A 19,650-nucleotide genomic window follows, 5' to 3' on the forward strand; every position below is an offset into this window, starting at 1 on the left:
TTACCCATCATTTGTAAGAAGAGGAAATTCATAGTGAAACACAGTGGAACACGTGTTGTCAGCAAATGGCTGGATACACTACAAAGATAGATAGATTTACTATTTTTCACAAGACCTGAACGGATTTTACAACTTCCATAGAAGATTATTAATGCCTCAATTTAGTTGTACGATTAAAAGTGCAATCATATTCAACATTTTCACATGAACTCTATTTCAACACATTTACTGCAAATTAAAATTCATCACAAATCCTTGAATTCTTCCTGTGCAATCCCTATAGACCTCTCAAATATGAAGTCAGCAATTTATCTTATGTACCTCTAATTCAGGAGCTTTCAATTTCAAAAACAAGTAAATGTGTGTATCAATAAAAAGGGAAGATAATAAGTATAACAATTTGCAATTAGCAAGATATATTTGAATTTAAAGTATGTATTTCGATTATGTACAATTGTTTTTTAATATTTTATTATCCAATACACTGTTTTCAGTTCTTCGAGCATCTGCAATGTATTTAATAAACATCACATACACTAACATAGTGAGAAATATGTATACAAAACTAAGAAAAAGGCTAAAGAAAACAAAATTACCCAAATGTAATCATAATTAAACAAACATACAAAATGTTAATGAGTATATAACATTCTCAACTGGTCATAAAATTCGTACATTTCTAAATTGCACGTATGTATATTTCAAAATTGGATAGACCTCAATCCTTCAATGCACTAATGCGGAAGTGCTGTATTTTTACAACAGTTAATGTCTGTAAAATATGCAAGTTAAAAGCTGATAAGGACTCCGTGTTTTGAAACTGAAAAATTATCATATGAAAAATATAAAAACTAACAACGAAAAAATGTGACTCGCGTATTTCATTCTTTTAGTGTAAAGATCTATCTGAAGACCACCACTTCTGTTACTTTTAAGCTGCAACATGAAGGTTTATTTTCTAAAAGAAGAACACAAAAATTAAATTTCATGCTCTCTAACTAGTGCACCATCTTAAAGAAAGCAAACACTGTACATGAGGTATTGACTAAAGATCAAAATTAGTAATTCTTCATCCCTTAAAAAAATACAAGTTGAAATAAAATCCAGAAATGAGAAAAAAAAAACGGTAAATGAAATGGTTTACTTTGCTGACCAATATTTGATGAGGGATTTACCAGGTCAGTGAGAAGGCACTAAACAACAGTTCAGAAATTATTGGTGCATATAATAAGTTTCATCTTTCTTTTACCACAGAGTTTACTATATTTGAAAGCTTATAAGTATCCATAGGATAGTACAATCAAAATCCATTTATCCGCAATGAGCTCTGGCAAACCTGTCTGACACATCCTGCCAGTTCACTACATCAAAAATTGCTTTTACATAATCAGGTCGCACATTCTTATACTGCAGATAGTAAGCATGCTCCCACACATCAATACCGAAGAGTGGAACAAGACCTGGAAAAGAAAACAGCATGAAGTTGAGTGAACAAATGAATCAAAGAGATAATATTGCAACTAACAAGAATATAGTATATTGACGTAAAAAGTTTTTCCAAAAATTGTAACAACTTTTTGTTATGATATTATGAATTACCATTTTTCTAATAAAACATATGTTGTAAAACTATAAGAAATTATAGTGTGACAATGGAAGGGTAATGGAATAATGATGGTGGTAGAAACAGAAATATTTAAGAGTAGCTTCATCTACCAGAAATTTACTCGAGCTAAGCAGCAAGTACATCTCTCTATGTATAATACATTTACATATTAAATAAAAGTAAATAAATTATGATTTAATTTCCATCTACAGTGGCTGTAGTGAAATATATAGTTATTTATGGGGTACTTGTGAGGTAAGTGCATCTTTATTGTGCGAGTGGAAAGATTTAAGCACGAGGCGTCAGCAGAGTGCTTAAATTACATGAGCGCAATAAAGATCACGCTCAAAAGTGCCATATATAATTTTATCCATGCCCATAACGAAAAATTCTGTTTTATAAAAGAAAATATGTTGAAAATAAGTCCTCATAATATAATCACGTATCATGGCATGGATTTTAGAATCGATACGTGTACTAGGTAAGTCATGATGTAGGAGGCCATGATTAGTGAAGAATGGTATCTAAGGCGTTGGATAAATAACTAATTATAATTAGTTATATAATTTTAATATGTATTTTTTTCATTTTAAATGTGTATTTTCATGAATTTAAATACTATTATAGTCACAATCATGCCATGGTATGAAAGAAAAATTACACAACCTCGAGCGGGAATCGAACCTGCAACTTCCTGTTCTCCGGTCAGACGCTCTACCACTAAGCTATCGAGTTCAGCTCACGCTAAAGGCTTGGAGTTATCCTTTCATACTGGCGACTCTGTTATCGAGTACTGTCCATAAGCGTCTGATCTAGTCAGCACTGATTATGGGTGTGAAGAAACTACGTCACCAAACATCGTAAGATGTAGATTACATTTGTAAAAAGTTTCTTCACACCCATAAGCAGTGCTGACTAGATCAGACGCTATGGACAGTACTCTATAACAGAGTCGTCAGTATGAAAGGATAACTCCAAGCCTTTGGCGTGAGACGAACTCGATAGCTCAGTGATAGAGCGCCTGACAGGAGAACAGGAAGTCGCAGGTTCGATTCCCCCTCGAGGTTGTGTAATTTTTCTTTCATACCATGGTATGATTGTGACTATAATAGTATTTAAATTCATTAATATGTCACATCAACGGACGTACGAGACCTGTCTAAAATGTATCCGACCTTAAATTTTCCCGCGCAAAGTAGTGATTCTAAGGCGGCGCCACTGTGCACGGTGGAAGAAGGAACCGTAATGCGCATGCTTGAATTTTTTCACCGCATTCGCTTGTGCCAGTCACTGGCTGGTGGTCGCCAAGTAAGGTGCTGTTCTAAGTGTTTGTCGGATTTAGTTTTCTCGCAAGATGACTGAACGAATTGAGCAAAGATACTGCATCAAATTTTGTCAAAAGCTTGGTAATTCTCAAAGTCAAACAATTCTTAAGATTCAGCAGGTGTTTGGGGAAGATGCGATGGGTGTAACACAAATTAAGGAGTGGTTCAACCGATTCAAAGATAGCCGCACATCAACGGAGAGTGAGCAGCGTTGTGGCAGGCCCCAAACTGCTCGGAGTGCAGCTGTTGTTGAGAGGGTGCGAAATTTGGTGATGGCAGATCGTCATTTGACCTTGCAGGAGATTGCCGAAGAAGTTGGAGTGAGTAAAGATTCTGCACATGCAATTTTGCGTGATGATTTGAACATGAACCGAGTGGCTGCGAAATTCGTGCTCTTGTTGTCCCCGGAACAAAAAGACCTCCGTCGTGACGTTGCACAGGACCTTCTGGACACCGCCAACACTGATCCTGGGTTTCTAAACACTGTGATAACTGGAGATGAGTCATGGGTGTACGGGTACGACCCAGAAACAAAAAGACAGTCGTCGCAATGGAAGCATCCCGAGTCTCCAAGGCCGAAGAAAGCGCGGCAGGTGCGAAGCAAAATCAAGGTGATGCTGACTGTTTTCTTTGATGTCCGTGGAATTGTGCATCACGAATATGCACCGGAAGGACAAACGGTGACAAAGGAGTACTATCACAATGTTCTCCGGCGACTCCGTGATGCAGTTCGGCGCAAAAGACCAGACATGTGATGGCGAACAACTGGCACTTGCATCACGACAACGCCCCCGCACATTCATCCCAATTAATCCACACTTTCTTGGCCAAACATGGAATTACAACCGTTCGCCAACCTCCCTACTCTCCAGACCTGGCACCTTGCGACTTCTGGTTGTTTCCAAAATTGAAGACACCACTGAAAGGATCCCGTTTTGAGAGTAGAGAAGAGATAATGCGGAACGCGACGACGGAGCTGAACACCATTCCAAAAGAAGACTTCCAGAGGTGTTTCCGGCAGTGGAAGGATCGGTGGGCTAAGTGTGTGCAAGCACAAGGGGCCTACTTTGAAGGGGATTAGGGTCCCAACCCCGTCAGGTATTTGAAATATTTTTTCTGGCTAAAGGTCGGATACTTTTTAGACAGGCCTCGTATATACATCACCAAACATGGTAAGATGTAGTTTACATGTGTATTTTCATGTTTTTGAAGTTTCAGAGATTATTTAGAAGTGTTCATGGGACTAATGTGATTAAAATAATTTCACATTTTACTTCTGTAAAATTAAGAGGAATATTAAAACGTAATTAATTATCGTGTCTGTTTAGCTCAGTTGACTAACGCGTGTTGTTATAAAATCCTATAAATCCAACTTCGCAGGTTCAAGTCTCCTCACCTCCCAAAAGGTAAATTATTACAAATTTAAAAAAAAAAATCATATTAGATATGGATGCAATGCACAAATTACGGCGTAGTAGAGAGAGAAGAGAGAAGGAGAATGAGTGTATGTACATTTAAGAAATGGTAATAAAGAAGTAGAGGTAGTGACATCTAGTAACTAATATATTAACTTCTTGAGTAATAAATAGAATAGTTTAATGGAAAAGTATACATATGTGCCCGGGTACTAGGAAAATAGTAATGAACTGTGAGATAAAGTTCAAACTGTGAGGTAAAGTCTTTATCTCACTAGTGGAATAAAGTAATGTTGAATAAAAGCTTACTTTACAAATGCAAAAGTATTTAGTAAAGGCATGTTTTTCGTTATGGTCATGGATAAAATAATTTATCTTCCACATTGTCATGAAATTTGATTTAAATTTTCAATTAAACCCTTAAAAGAATGTTTTGCAAGTTTCAGTTATATTAATTTTGTCCAGATCAGTTCACTGGATAGGAATACATTAGGTGAAACAATCTATTTCTTTCTTGCCTTTATTTTCAACAAATCTGTTCAATGAAAAGAGCTACAGCTGTAAAACTGTAATTTCTATACCATTACACTAAAGAACCTTTGTGAAGACTTCATAATAATTAAATTATGTAAAATATAGGGGAGGAGAGGGGGAAGTGTTGTCCAGAACCAGAAATGTTAGAATACAATCTACTTTTATACAATTTCTTATATGGTGCTATACTGTTGACCTCACATGGTGTACTGAGGGCAAGACCTACAGCGCGAAAAAAAAACTATGGTGCATTACTCATATATGAGGGTGAAGCACCCCGCAATTAGATAAAAAACAAGAACTTTTTTTATAAAGAAATAAAGTTTAAAGTTTTTGAAATCACATAAAAAAGTACATGTAAAATCTGTCCTACATCCAGTGTCTTACACAAACTAGCATGTACTGAATTTCTAGAACTTTCAGACCATAACGTTACCTGTTGTTGGCTCTAGGGGATCCTGATTAGCACATGCTGCTAATTGAAGTCGCTTTGTTTGCTTGTTGTAACCAAGCCAGCCCCAACCAGATCCCTGGACTCCTACAGACAATGCAGACAGTTGTGCCTTCATGTTATCTAGTGAGCCAAAATCTTTTTTAATGGCATCTGCAAGTTCGCCTGTAAATAATATTTAATAAAATGATTACCATTTGACAACAAAGGAGTCACTTATTACATATCTCAAAAGACATTTTATTTCAGGAATGTGTCTCTTCACCATGTGTCCTAGGATATTACTTTGTCGAAGACAATAGATTTAAACAGGTTGCTTTTGCTCCTGTGTGTTATAACAAGAGACCATATTTTAAAGGGAAAATTTTTCATTAAAAAAAAATAAATAAATAAAAAATAAAAAAAAAGGGGGGGGGGGAAGTTATAGCCAAAAAAACAACTTGAAAAAGGACTATGTTACTCCCCAAAACACACTTCAGCACATTCATCGATACACATAGCACACACATCTTATATTTATCGCTTCACAACATAAGAAAAGTGTTGTATTTGACCACATTCAACATTTCAATATGTTTCAATATGATTCTGCCTCTTCGAATGCAGAATGTCTTTATAAACAGAAAATGACTGTTCAACATCAACTGAAACTAAACGTAAAAATTTTATTTTTATCCTGAACTCTAAATCAGCACACTTTATTAGTTTTTCAATGTCTGGAATCAGAAGAAGAACGATATTTATTTTTGGTTGCTCAGGAAGTTATAGGCCTATCGGAAAAAAATATAGGAAAATTATCTAAATGTTTGCGATATTCTGTCAAAAAAGGACCAAAATAGGAGATGTTTTTAAAAAGGGGGAAGAAAGGGAATTTGGACTAAAAAAGGGAAAAAAGGAAAGTCAAAACCACATAATTTGGTTGGTGGAAGATAGTTTTGAACATAATTAATTATTTCATGTTTCGGGGATTCCCTTTAAAATCCGGTCTCTACTTATAACTAACAGCATTTCGAAAGACCATGAATGTAGAAGTCTAGAATCCATGTAACATTGTGAGCCGTTGTTGCATGAATGCAGCAACATACATATCACAGGGCTTATGACAAAAATAAACTTACTTACATCTTGGTTACAAGATTGCTCTCTATCCGAATTGTCCCACCTCTCTTCTCTCCTTCCCTATTCCTTCCTCCACTCGCCCCACCATTCAATAATTTTCTTTATGTCTTCTGTCTTGTCTCTATCAAATGTTACATTCTATATTAAAGACACTTTTATTTTTACATTTTAAACATATTTATCACTGCAGCCACTACGATCCGAGGCAGTTGAAGACATTACAATAACATATTCCTCATCAGTTGTCTTACATTGCATTACAGTGAACACAGAAGGTTAAAATTATGCCAAGCTGTAAATTGGTTAAAAACAGTGAAATAAGTAGATGTAGAATACCAGCTACAAACAAGATAGCTAGAATCAAACACAAGCACGTAGACTACTAGACGATCAGCATGAAATGTGGAAGTTACAGAAAAAACAAAATGAATTGCTGGTGTATACCAAAACTAGTGGTATTGTGCCCTGGACCTCTATGTGGGAAGAAGGGGCTTGAGTGATGCTTACTATATAATTACCTGTGCATATGATGTGTACAACTGCAGGTGAATGCGTGCAGTAACAGTTCAAATCGTTATATGGATTCTAGACTTTGCAGAACAATAAACGAATTGAATGATAAACTGTTTTATTTCTCAATCTTCTTCACTGCAAATTATTGTCATAAATACTGGCTTAAACATTTGCTAGCCATTGGTTATTTTTGTAGTATAAGAAGCTTAGCATTAACCTACCAGTAAGTGGCAGACATGGTAATGGTATAGGAAAAAAATATAGCTTTGCTATCAGACAGTATGAAATCTTCCTAGATGACAAAACTGCTGAGTTAATATCCCAGTTCAACTTTGGTTAACTTACTGCTTGGATTTCCCCCAGATGGAGACAGATTCTGCCAGAAAATTGTGTGGTTGATGTGACCGCCACCATTAAATCTGAGTGCAGGAGCCAAGCTGATGATCGTTTTAATGCAGTCTGTAAAAGTAATCAAGTTATGAAACAATACACTCGGACTAAGTTAAAGACATTTACACAAGGTTTAATGTGAAATTGACTTCTGTAAGTCATCGGAGACATTGGCTATGAACTGATAAGTTTTCAGATAGCCTTTTAGAAATTCTGAAGTATTTCTGTTAACACCTTAGAAATAAATTTTGAACAGATTTGAACATGTAGTTCTATTATTAATAAAATATTTTCTTTCGTGGATTGTAGTATAAATGTCTCAACCATCACAATGAAATGGGGCTTTTAATGTTCCAGATATGATCAACTAAGACCTTTCTGGAATTACGCTAGCAAGTTTATGGCGGAGTTGAATTCCAGTTCTAAAAGTGAGGCACAACAAAGGCAGAATTCATTACCTCCAATGATACAGTTGAGCATGGATGTCCAAATGTCTATAGAACCAGGAGATATTGCATGTCAAGTATGCTCTGCTAAGGTCAATACCTTTCCATATAAAATAGAAAAAAGATCTTAAAGAATATGTGGTGCGGGTTGCTTATGCCAGGGGTTACCTCGTACGAGTTACATTTGGACATCTATGCAGTAGAGAGTATGACTAACAGAAGAATGTTCGGATTGTTTCTATTTTTAGATATCAGAGAGGACCAATGCGAATTAGCCAACAGAGCCATCTGCACTTGAAAGTAATACTAAAGATTGACAATACAAAGAGTCTCTTAGGAATGCTGCTTATAGTATTAATCTGTAGAAAGTAGCTAGGATTTTTGTATGATAAGTTACAAACAGTGCCACATAGAATCCCTATATATAAGGAAGTAATCCTTCGATATTTTCATAGATGTTTAACCTCTTCCTTGGGCTGCCCGAGCTAGCTTGGCCAATGTGTACTGTCCAAACTTAACTCGGACACAGAACCTTTAAACATACAGTGCTATCCAGGCGCAAGATTGTTTTAGTGTGTGATGACAAACTACTGTTCATAAACAGGTAACTATGTGGTAAGCATTGGGCAGGCCATTTTCTCGCAATAGACGTCCAGGGCACATACACTGCCAGATATATACATATATTTTAAGATAATTATGGAGTTTGATTATTGTGCGGATTTTTAAATAAGGACTCTTGATTACAGGGTAATTTTATAAGGTGAAAACAGTGTTTTGCTTTTTATTTGTCAGAAATGACGGGAACATGTTTTTTGTTGTGCTTTTTTATTATTAATTTATTACGATTTATACAGTTGAATTCGGTGGGTTTTGTGTTGATTGGTGGCTCGCTTTGAGTGAGGGTTGTTGTGATTGGCTGCTGGGTGGGGAGTTCGATTGGTTGATCGATTGCAGTATTGAAGGATCTGTCTTTTGTCTCAACTTCAATTGAAGTGGATCGTGTCTTGTGCACGGGATGTAGAACAAGTGAGGTAGAGTTTATTAGATTGAGGGAAGAAGAATTGCGCGAGTTCTTAATTAATCATGGTGTGTTATCTAATAGTTGTGCGTGTGGCATTTGTGGAGATATTTTGAAAGCAGATTGGAAAAGGAAGTGTTTTAAGTGTCAAAGAAGGGTTAATGGTTTGAATGGGGGGCTGTAATTAGTTTCTGAGTGGGAAGTTCGATTGATCGATCAATTGCAGTATTTGAGGCTCTGTCTTTTGTTTTTTTGATTTGGATCTTGGATGGACGTCTGATGCAGTGGCAGCGTGGTTGTACATCTTGCATATACGAAGGTCAGGTTTGGTTAGTTTAGGTTTTTATCAACCAAGTCCTACCAAGAATAATCATGGTTTGTTGGCTGACAGTTTGGGAATAGTGTGGCTATGTTGAAAGCAGACTGGGAGACGCTATATTCACCACTTCACGTCTAATATTGGTAAGTTGCAGAGCTTATTATATTCGCTGGTAATTATGAATTTTGGACTATTTTTTTTCAAACTTCCATTTTCGCCTTATTTTACCGTCGTAAAAACGATAGAAATACTTTCAATTGTCGGAAATGACATATAATAACGTGTTCTTAGGTTAGGTTAGGTTGTAGTTCATTTTCGACAAATGAAAATATTTCTATCGTTTTTACGGCGAAAATGGAAGTTTGGAAAAAATTTTCCAAAAGTAGTCAAAGTCCATAATTATCTATTTTAATTAATTTTTCAACTTTTCTTATGACTGACATATTGTCAGTCTCTTTACACTCTAATGGAAAAGTTTGTCTCCTGACCTGTATTGCAGGAAGATGGTGGTCTGGCCGATGCTTACTACATAATTACTATGAACAATTCCTATTCGAGTTAAATCCTCCTCAGATGACAAAACCATTGCTTATAAGTTATAATTTCTATGTGAATTAAATCCTCCTTAGATGACAACAACCACTGTTTACAAATTATAACTTCTACGCGAGTTATGACATTCTAATACAAACCAGTAACACAGTAGTTGTGGTCACATCCCAAGTAATGTAAAATTATGTGTATACTGTTTCCGTAATTTCCAACACAGGCTATAGTAAGAAAAAATACCTGAGAAGTCACAAATTACAGTCCATTTATTACTGTTTAAAAAAGTTGAGAGCACTACTAATAAAAATTTTTCAGCATAATGATTCAGCAGAAATTTTATATTATACTGACTTAAGGACTTTCGTGTTCTCCAAGACTCCCTCTCTTCCTGAAGTGTTCCTAGGCTAAGTATCAAGAACTGTAATAGCTTATTAAGGGACTGCCTCACATTGCTCTGTTGTACACCACCTTACCAGGTAACCTTTTCTTCTGTATCTATTTCAAGGATAATGAATAGGCCTATATAATGAGTATTACAATAAAAATAGCAATGTATCGCTTTATTGATTCTAACAACTTACAGTAAATAAAAATTCAATAAAAAATATAAATCTTACTCTTTGCCTGCGCTTCTTGTAGCTTTTCCTCTGCAATATTGAGATTGTTCACATATGCAGCATGATGTTTGGAGTGATGAAGCTTCATAATCTCTGCACTAATAATAGGTTCCAAAGCATTGTAGTCATATGGAAGATCAGGCACAGTATGCTTCTGTCGCTGGCCTCCACTGGAGAGAATTCTGGCATGATTTCCTCTGAACATAAATGAAATGAAAGATATTGTAGTGCTTAAAGATTTTCATCGCAACTGGTCACGTTTACTCTATTTTCAATTACTCTGCCTATTTAAACGGCTTAATGTGGAGTTAAATGTAATTTCACACTTCATCTCAAATATCATATACAGTAAGTACAGATAATTCTTAACTTTATAAGCTAGTATAAATAAATATTATAATTTAACTTCTATTTTATGACATCTACAAGAATAATGCCACACAGTGCATGGTATAAGTTAAATCAGACAATATTTCCATTGAAGTCATTTCTCACATGAAAATATAACTGGACCTCCTAGATTTTTTAAGTTTAATAGTGTAACCACCCAGCAATTTCCATACGTAATTTATTCATTTTAACGTAAATGTATTAAAAGTGCACATAGGCCTATGCTTAGACATAAACGGCATAATTATACATTTTGGGCAGTACCGATACATTGATGTAATAATTACAGTTCCAGCCTAAAAACATAATCAATTAAATCACCTAATTAGTGACACCAGTCCTCGCTTGACAGAAATCATTGCAAGCTTTTTAATAAACACAATTAAATTCTAATATTATTCAAGAACAACTATTAACCGCCTGAAAATCTCTCATGCAAGAAATGGCCGGCCCCTTGAAACGATCACGATGTGATAAAAACTCAGTCACAGACCATAGACTACAGACGTGGCTCTATTATTAACTACGAAATTTCCCTCTCCAAAACGCTTCACTTCAGCTTTATCTATGGTAAGAATATATTGGTGACACTGAATCATAACCAGTAGACAAAAATTACGACCTAGCAGACGAAATGTAACGTAATACAAATATACTTAAAAACCTGTTTACGAACCAGAAAAGCTATATCTCCAAATTAAACTACTTCGACAACCAGTTTCCTTGTCTGTGAGAATGTTTTCCAAGGAAGTTGTTACATTCCTAATTCTGGGTAAGGAAATAAAACTTTGAGGTTAGAGTAGCAATTAAAAACATGTTACATTCGATATAAATATTAACATACTGTCTTGAGCAAAGTTGTTTTTAGTTTATCTGTTTACAGCAATACCATGGTCCTTATCAAGTGAAGTATATATACAAGACAATATTGTTCAAGAAGCAGCAACCATCCACACTGAAAATTCCAATGGAGAGGCCACAAGTGAAATTGACACTCGACCCGATGAATTACAGTCTGTCTCCGTAAATAAATACATTGATGAATTGCATGTAAGCTTTCATCCTAAAATATATTATGTAACTCGCTTTGCAGAATTTTACTAAGCTAGTAATGTCCACTTCTTTTCTCCAACCATTTGTTATATTGCATGCTCTTAGAATAAGTTACTCACTCTATAAAATGTATATAGTTTTACCCGTACATTGCAGAAACAGTTTGAGGAGCAGCAAGCTAAAATTGCGAAGGACAATTTAGAAGCTACCATAGATGATGCTGGTAGTCTTGGAAATATTGAAGTCCTTACTACCGCTCGTGGTGAAGAGCAGCTGTCAGCTGTAACCAGTGAGCAGCAAGACTGTGGAAATGCCACTGTCAATGCTACAGATACAACAGATGATACTACCAACTCAACATCTACTCTAGTTTCTTGTACTACCGGAAAAGAGACAGTTGGTCAGCCAGTGGAGGTAAGCCTCTTTATACACTGCAGCAGTGGTATAGCAGTGTAAAAATCACAAAAGCGTATTTAGGATAAGTAGATTATAGCTTCCATACTTTCCTAACATCAGTGGATATGCTGGGTGAAGCATTCACTATATTCATAAGAGAATCTAATATTTGAAAGATAGTGAATCCCCATGAACCTTCTTTAAGTCATGTCAAGGAGAACAATCCTTTGCTTTTATCCAATATGAATACCAAGTTAAGAGATAGTGAATTGATCAACTGTCAAAAAATCCAAAACCTACTAAGGGAAAGGCGAAACCTGGCGCCTAAAAACGAGGCCCTTCGACTAAGGTATGGAACCCTGACAGAAGAGTCCCTGGTCCTCCAAGTTGGAGGTTGGACGTGGGATTGACAATCCCATCCTGGAAAATTTTATTGTTGAGAAGCCCAAACAGAATGATGCCGGACGGATAGGGATGCCTGGAAATCAGTTTTGAGGGAGGCTATGGCCTGCTTTGGGCTGTTAAGCCGATGATGATGATGATGATGATGATGATGACTTACATTAATTGAGATTCAGAAGCAGAAAATACTGTCGTACAAAGAACCGTGATTTTAAATTATATTTTTCTGGAGATTATGAGTCCTGAAAAGTTACATAACATATAACTGTATATTAGAGACATCTGAAATGAGGTGTCACAGGGAATTCACGTATATGGGGCTGTCTAATATCTAAATGATTAAGCAGACGAAACATAGGATAAATGAAGAAGGTTTATGTTTTCTTTCTCTGCAGTTGGTGAATTCCACGAGATTACTAAACCTCCTGGTAACAGAGCCAAATGTGACAAATCGTCGTTCAGTAGCAGATTGTGTGGCACTGCTATTTTATGCCCGCTGCTGTCCTTTCAGCAGCTTGGCCGCACCTCATTTCAATGCTCTTTCTAGAGCATTCCCTGATATTAAGATGGCAGCTGTGGATGCAATGAAGCATCACAGGTAAATTTACAGAACTGGTTGATTATTGAATTATTCTAGGAAGTACATACTCACTATGAACCTTCACAGCTGTAATTTGAAACGAACTGTGATTGGATTTAACCTTAAACTAGCTATGAATTATGGTATTGAAAGGCCCAGCGCATGAATTCTTATACTATTTTTGGCAGTTCGAGCTAGTGTCATGCACTGTTCGAATATGAAAGGGAATATCAAGATACTACAAACTTCGTCCTACTCCATAGGCATTCCAACAGTATGTGGAAGTGAAGCATGTAAACTAAAGTAACCAAATCCATTGAAAACCGGCAAGAGGCCTTATGTTTGGTTCATGTTTGCCAAGTCTCTGTAGAACCGAAGGTCCCTTTGCATTTGTTCTATTTTTCTCTTTCCTTATATATGAAGAGTCCACTGCAAGAATGATGAATGTCATTTGGAATACATTTTTCAGGAGAAGCAATTGAAAGTTTGAAATGCTTAGCGCTCAAAGCTTATGTGATTTTCCGATCATTACTGGACAATGACTATCAGTGTTAATGCCATATAACTCTCTATGTACATTCTATATGTCTTAAGCTATGCATTGACAGTCATGGTTCATTTTCTACAAGAAAGTGACATCCATCATTCTTGCAGTGGACTCTTCATATGTTCAGTGCCTTTCTTCTTAGTTCCTCCTCTCCCTGCGCCTTTATGCTTTAGCTGCATAAGGATGTCAGGCACATACCTTGCGAAGTTACGTATAGGTAATTTGTCTTGTTATTAATATGACTAAATATTCACAAAAATATGTTGTTGATTTCTAATGCCAGGCGTTTGACAATAAAGTCATTTGGCCTCTTGCACTCCAATATTTTTCAAAGATATATTCACAAAAATATACGTATAAATAAATCAAACAAAAAAAAAAATATATATATATATGTATGTATAAAACGCATATGTTCAAAGTACTGACTAGTAATGTGCAATGTTCAAATGTGAGAGAGGAAACCAAGAAATTACAAACTTCGTCTTATTCCATATGAAAAGCTAATCGCAAGATTTGTGCTGAATCCTTACGTGGTTTAAAATAGTGTCCTGCAAATGTTCGAACATTAGAGAGGCAGCCAAGACTTCGTCTTATTTTAAATGAAAAAAACTAATCGCAAGATTTATGCTAAAATCCTTAAGCAGTTAAACCATGAAGGGGTGGAAGTGGAGGACAGTGAATATTTTTATAACAAGATGGAACAAACACGAGAGGCCTTCTTCTGCAGAGCAAACATCGACGAATGTCGAACTTCGTCATACTCGACTAACTTGAATCGAACATAGTGCCTGTAATGCATCTGTATATCTAGTCAAATATTGCTACCGAACAATTGTGATTTATTTGAATATTATACGAAGAATATAATAATTATAGCTACTTTCTGTCGGTAATTGGTATAGTAACAACTGTTCATGTATTTTTAAAACATAAGTTGATGTACCTATATATATGTATATTTCTGCCGATGTTTAATCATATTTTTTTTTTAAATAAAAATTACCTGTCCTTACATCTAAATAAAACTTCACAAGATTTTTTTCTAAAATCCTTATCCAGCTAAAAGCATTAAGAGATAGGAGGGGAGGGTAGGAGAGGTCAGCAAACTTAAAGGCACAGATCATACAAGGAGCAAGTTCGAGCGAGCTGTGACAGATCTACTTCTTCAAAGCAGACTTCGGGTCTTGTCACATTCGACAAACTTGAACCGAACATAGAGCTTGAAATGCACGACACTAGTTTGAGAGTTTATTTTTTTTCTCTGATCTCTTTGATAGATCAGTTATTCACATAAAATTCTCTTTTTTATCCTTTCAACAGACCTAAAATGAATGATCTTCTTCTCTCTTCTGTGAACACATTCTACCAATCTCAAATCACCTTCGTCTATTGAGCCTTCATGAAAGTGCACTTCTCCCTAGCACCATGTTTACTGAAAAAGAATAAAGTTTTATGATGAAAAAAAATTTGCATGAGTTGTAATTTAACATCTCATAGAAAATTAATTAATTTATACATGAGATTACGTTCAGTTGGTAAACATACCAGATGGATTAGCTGCATGGCAAAGAGTATGTAGACTGGGTTTTAAAAGTCCAAGATTTGATTCAACTATTCAGATAAGTTCCGTCATGCTATTATGTCTTTTGAAGAAAATTTCTGGAAAATTAAAATATATGAACACATTCAGAGGCTTTTTCTTTCCTATTTGCTAATATCATTACTACTACTACTACTACTACTACTACTACTACTACTACTACTACTACTACTACATCATTTAAAGTCTTAGTTTCCCAGGCCTATGGTCTACAAACTGAATAATAATTGTGTATTTTTACTTTAGCTTTAACACACAATATGGGATTGTTGGAGTTCCAACTGTAATGCTGTTCCACAATGGGCGACCAGCAGCAAAGTTCAATGATTCCGAATATAATCTCGAGATGTTTACAAGATTTATAACGAAATATACAGGTAAATGCAGTGAATTTTGATCCCATTGTATTTTAGCATTTAGAAATAATAGTCCACATACTTTATGTCGTAATGTAAATGCTTGTGGACAGGTATGGAGCCCCAAGGAAAGTTGGTTGTGACATCAGCAGACTTCGGAGGACCTGTACCAAGTGTTCCAGTGAAAGAGACTGATTACTGCCTTGCTTTATCATGGATTTTCATACTTGTGTGTGGAGTATATTTCTTCAGTAAATCCACATGGTGGCGGTGGATAGTAGAGACAATACAGAACACCTGGAGAGAAGCAGAAGCTCAACATGAGCACGTTGAATAAGGTGCATGAACTTACACTTCGACTGTGATAGAAAATGAACTGCTGCTGCATGTAAAAAATTATCACAGATATAAAGTTGTACATATTTTCTTCAATTATAATACTTGTGTATATGTCATCCACGGTTTTTATATTATAAAATATGGAGTATAGAACAGAGTTTCATTGGATGTTTTCTCACAACTGTTTACCAAAGTGTACATATATAATAAAATAAATGCGAAAATATTATATATAATGTGCCTATATTATGAGTGAACATCGGTTTATAGACACTAAAAGCTAAGAATATCACCAAGTATACTAGAGTGTATTGTGGTGTCTGTTGGGGGAGTTTTCCAGGCCTGATTCACAAGTCTCCAAATTCTAAATGTAGATAAATGACCCACATGGACTGCAACATGAATCTTGTAAGCCGCACGGTGATGTGTAAACTACGATGAAGACCATTAATGGTATCAAAAGAAAATACAGACAATACACTGTTAATGGTTTTAACCATCAATCACATCAGCATGCTGTGTAAACAGCATGTGGTTTACAAGCTGCATACTGCAGTCTATGTGACTCATTAACCCATTGTTAAATATCAGAGACTTGTGAATCAGGCTTAGAAACCTTCCCAACTGACACCCTATCCACCCTAATATATTCAGTGATATTCTTAGCTTTTAGTGCTTATAACTCTAATGTCTAATTACGAGAGACCAACAAAATATATCAGAATCTATTTAGAAATCGTAAAATTAATACTACAGCAGGTGAGGAACATTTTCTTAAATGACTGCAATACTTTATACTTAAGAAAAATGTATTATGTGTCTTACACGTGTTAAAGGAAACAAAAGACAGATCCAAAACCTACATCAACACATAAACAAAATATACTCAAAGCTACACTACACATTGGAAATTGAAAACAGCAAATCCATAACTTTTCTAGACATCACAATAACAAAAGTCGACAACAAACACATTCAAAGTCTACAGAAAACCAACAACACACATACACAACGCATCCAATCACCCAACACAACACAAACAAGCTGCATGCCAAACAATGATACACAGACTACTCAACATACCAATGAACCAACATGATTACAAAGAAGAGCTAAACACAATCAAATACATAGCACAAGAAAACGGATACAACCCCAACATAATAGACAACATAATACGAAAGACAAAACACAATCACAAAAAAACCTAAGAATACAACACAAACACAAGAACACAAAAAAATACATCACACTAACATACGAAAACAAAAAAAACACAAGATTGCAACCTCATTCAAGAAATTAAATTACAACATCGCATATAGAGCAAATAATACTCTACAAAAATATCTCAACACGCAAACAAATACAATCACACAGGTGTATACAAACTCAAATTTAACACCTGCAACAACTTATACATAGGACAGACAGGCAGATCATTTCAAATACGTCACAGCCATAACAAAATTACAAAACACTTCCATATATGCAGACCACATCACAAATGCTAACCACACCTACAGAGACATCAACACAGACATGGAAATTCTACACATCCAACCAAAAAGCCAGAAACTAAACACACTAGAACAATACGAAATATGCAAACACACAAAAACACATCCAAATGAAATTCTCAACACACACTCTTTGACTCCACATTGCACTACACAAACACACCCTCACAGGAAACAAAACAAAAGGTGCCAAGACCAGCAACAACCAGTTCTAAAGATGGCCAATAGCAGGTCGAAACATGTTAATAAGGTAATATAAAATTTAACACGTGAAAGATACATAATATGTTTTCCGAAGTGATATAGTGTTAAAAGTTGTGTAATCAAGATTTACTTACAAATGACTTAGAGAACACAGAGATTCACTGTCGCACTCACATAAGCCTGCCATCAGTACCTATCCTAAGCAATATTAATCCAGTCCCTAGCATCATATCCCACCTCCCTCAAATCCATTTTAATATTATCCTCGCATCTACGTTTCGGCCTCCCCAAAGGTTTTCTTCCTTCAGGTCTTCCAACCAGCATACTATGCCACTTGTTTTCAACCTGTGGTACGTGTATATTTTATGGAACACTCAATTAAATAGACCCTGAAAAAGACACATGACGCTTTCCCATAATAAATTTGGTAAGTGGTGGAGCAAATTTCATAAGTTAAGAATGGTGGTACATCATTAAAAAAGGTTGAGAACCGCTGCTCTATGCAATATTTTATACTAGGTGAGTAAATTATTTATCATGAATCGGTAAATTAGCTAGAGAGAGCATCTTATCAATGGTTTGACAAGACCCAAAACTACTTACTTAAAATATTAACTATACACAATTAGAAAATTATGCACTTGCCCAAATTAACAAGGAGATGCTGAAACTGCCTGTTCTCTTGCTCCAAACATTTATGATACCCTGTGTAAGAAATTATGCATCACTTGCTGCTGCTCCTTTTGAGATAACAAAATTTCTGTTAGTGATTGTGTCGCAATTTCAATTTATCTTATTCTTAGTGAAAGCCGAGACGAGATTAGTGTTGTACACATGTGTTTGTTTTTATATTTCTGGCTTAAAATGGTATTTTATTAAACACCTAGTGTATTTACGATAATTGTGTTTTAAATTGGGCTCACGAAGTTCGAAGATGATATCAGGAAAAATTCCCTGGTGTTAATATCCCAATGCCCACTTTCTCGAACAAAGAGATATCCATTTGGTTACTATAGATTTGTTAAATCTTTGTAGTATTTCTTGAACATCGCAGGCTCTAACTTATCGATCTCTCTACAATTGATTGGTTGATGAAGTTTCACAAATATCTGCTAGATGCCATGACCATCTAATTTGCATTTTATGCGTTTATTTATTATCCCATTTAATTTTTAGGCTCATAGATATAAACAGGGAAATATCCTTTTTTATTTAAATTTTCTTTATAGAATTTAGTAACCTTTATATGAAACGAGTCAAAATCAGGATAAGAGAAGAAATGTCAGAAGGAAGTGAAATAGGGAGAGGAGTACAAGGATACCCTTTATCACCTACTCTATTCAACATCTACTTGGAGGATTTAGTAAAGAACTGTTTTCAGAATATGGGAGGGGTAAAAGTAGAAGGCAGAAGAATAAAGTGCATAAGATTTGCTGATGATATGGTGTTAGCAGAAGAGGAGATGATACTAAGGGATACGCTACTGGAGCTAAATGACAGCTGTGAGCAGTATGGAATGAAGATAAATGCCAACAAGACGAAGACCATGGTCATAGGAAGAAAAGTAAAGAAGGTAAACTTGCGAATTCTATATGAGCCAGTAGAGCAACTGGACAGCTTCAAATACTTGGGGTGTACTATAAACAGTAACATGAGCTGCTGCCAAGAAGTCAAAAGGAGAATAGCAATGGCAAAGGAAGCTTTTAATAGAAAAAGGAGCATCACCTGTGGACCTCTGGAGAAAGAACTAAGGAAGAGTCTAGTGAAGTGCTTGGTGTGGAGTGTAGCATTGTATGGGGCAGAAACGTGGACATTACGACAAAGTGAAGAGAAGCGAATAGAAACATTTGAAATGTGGATATGGAGAAGGATGAAGCATGTGAAATGGACACAGTAAGAAACGAAGCTGTGTTGGAAAGAATGGATGAAGAAAGAACGATGCTGAAACTGATCAG

General features: G+C 35.7%; 2 protein-coding genes and 1 long non-coding RNA gene across 4 annotated transcripts; 1 reads left to right on the top strand and 2 right to left on the bottom strand.

The window, feature by feature from the left end:
• Positions 1–399: 399 nt before the first annotated feature.
• On the bottom strand, positions 400–11,221 carry Sod2 (superoxide dismutase 2). The gene is made up of 5 exons (XM_069849522.1): positions 11,017–11,221; positions 10,306–10,502; positions 7,309–7,422; positions 5,317–5,496; positions 400–1,460 (listed from the first exon to the last, which is right to left on the bottom strand). Exons 1-5 carry the CDS (start codon positions 11,052–11,054, stop codon positions 1,312–1,314), a joined length of 678 nt encoding a protein of 225 aa, XP_069705623.1. The 5' UTR covers positions 11,055–11,221; the 3' UTR covers positions 400–1,311.
• Positions 11,222–11,279: 58 nt separating this feature from the next.
• On the top strand, positions 11,280–16,087 carry bug (thioredoxin domain-containing protein bug). 2 transcript variants are annotated; one of them, XM_069849519.1, is made up of 6 exons: positions 11,280–11,467; positions 11,564–11,745; positions 11,905–12,162; positions 12,942–13,144; positions 15,523–15,653; positions 15,746–16,087. In XM_069849519.1, exons 1-6 carry the CDS (start codon positions 11,431–11,433, stop codon positions 15,967–15,969), a joined length of 1,035 nt encoding a protein of 344 aa, XP_069705620.1. In that variant the 5' UTR covers positions 11,280–11,430; the 3' UTR covers positions 15,970–16,087. The 2 variants fall into 2 exon arrangements, with proteins under 2 accessions (XP_069705620.1, XP_069705621.1); XM_069849520.1 differs by having other exon boundaries at positions 11,579–11,745.
• LOC138716433 (uncharacterized) lies at positions 15,021–15,850 on the bottom strand. Its single transcript, XR_011336664.1, has 3 exons — positions 15,715–15,850; positions 15,222–15,335; positions 15,021–15,108 (listed from the first exon to the last, which is right to left on the bottom strand). It is a non-coding gene; the product is annotated as an uncharacterized lncRNA (long non-coding RNA).
• Positions 16,088–19,650: the final 3,563 nt, after the last annotated feature.

The sequence above is a fragment of the Periplaneta americana genome, chromosome 16 (genome assembly GCF_040183065.1).
Source record: "Periplaneta americana isolate PAMFEO1 chromosome 16, P.americana_PAMFEO1_priV1, whole genome shotgun sequence".
Classification (NCBI taxonomy): Eukaryota; Metazoa; Arthropoda; class Insecta; order Blattodea; family Blattidae; genus Periplaneta; species Periplaneta americana.

Excerpts from the sequence above, each read along its gene's own strand:
- bug (XM_069849519.1), top strand. The coding sequence starts at position 11,431 with ATGTTTTCCAAGGAAGTTGTTACATTCCTAATTCTGG. Across the intron at positions 11,468-11,563 it reads TGTTACATTCCTAATTCTGG|TTTATCTGTTTACAGCAATA; the intron begins GTAAGGAAATAA and ends AGTTGTTTTTAG. Across the intron at positions 13,145-15,522 it reads GATGCAATGAAGCATCACAG|CTTTAACACACAATATGGGA; the intron begins GTAAATTTACAG and ends TTTTTACTTTAG.
- Sod2 (XM_069849522.1), bottom strand. The coding sequence starts at position 11,054 with ATGATTTCTGTCAAGCGAGGACTGGTGTCACTAATTAG. Across the intron at positions 7,423-10,305 it reads ACAAGAAGCGCAGGCAAAGA|ACTGCATTAAAACGATCATC; the intron begins GTAAGATTTATA and ends TTACTTTTACAG. Across the intron at positions 1,461-5,316 it reads TCCCCTAGAGCCAACAACAG|GTCTTGTTCCACTCTTCGGT; the intron begins GTAACGTTATGG and ends TTTCTTTTCCAG.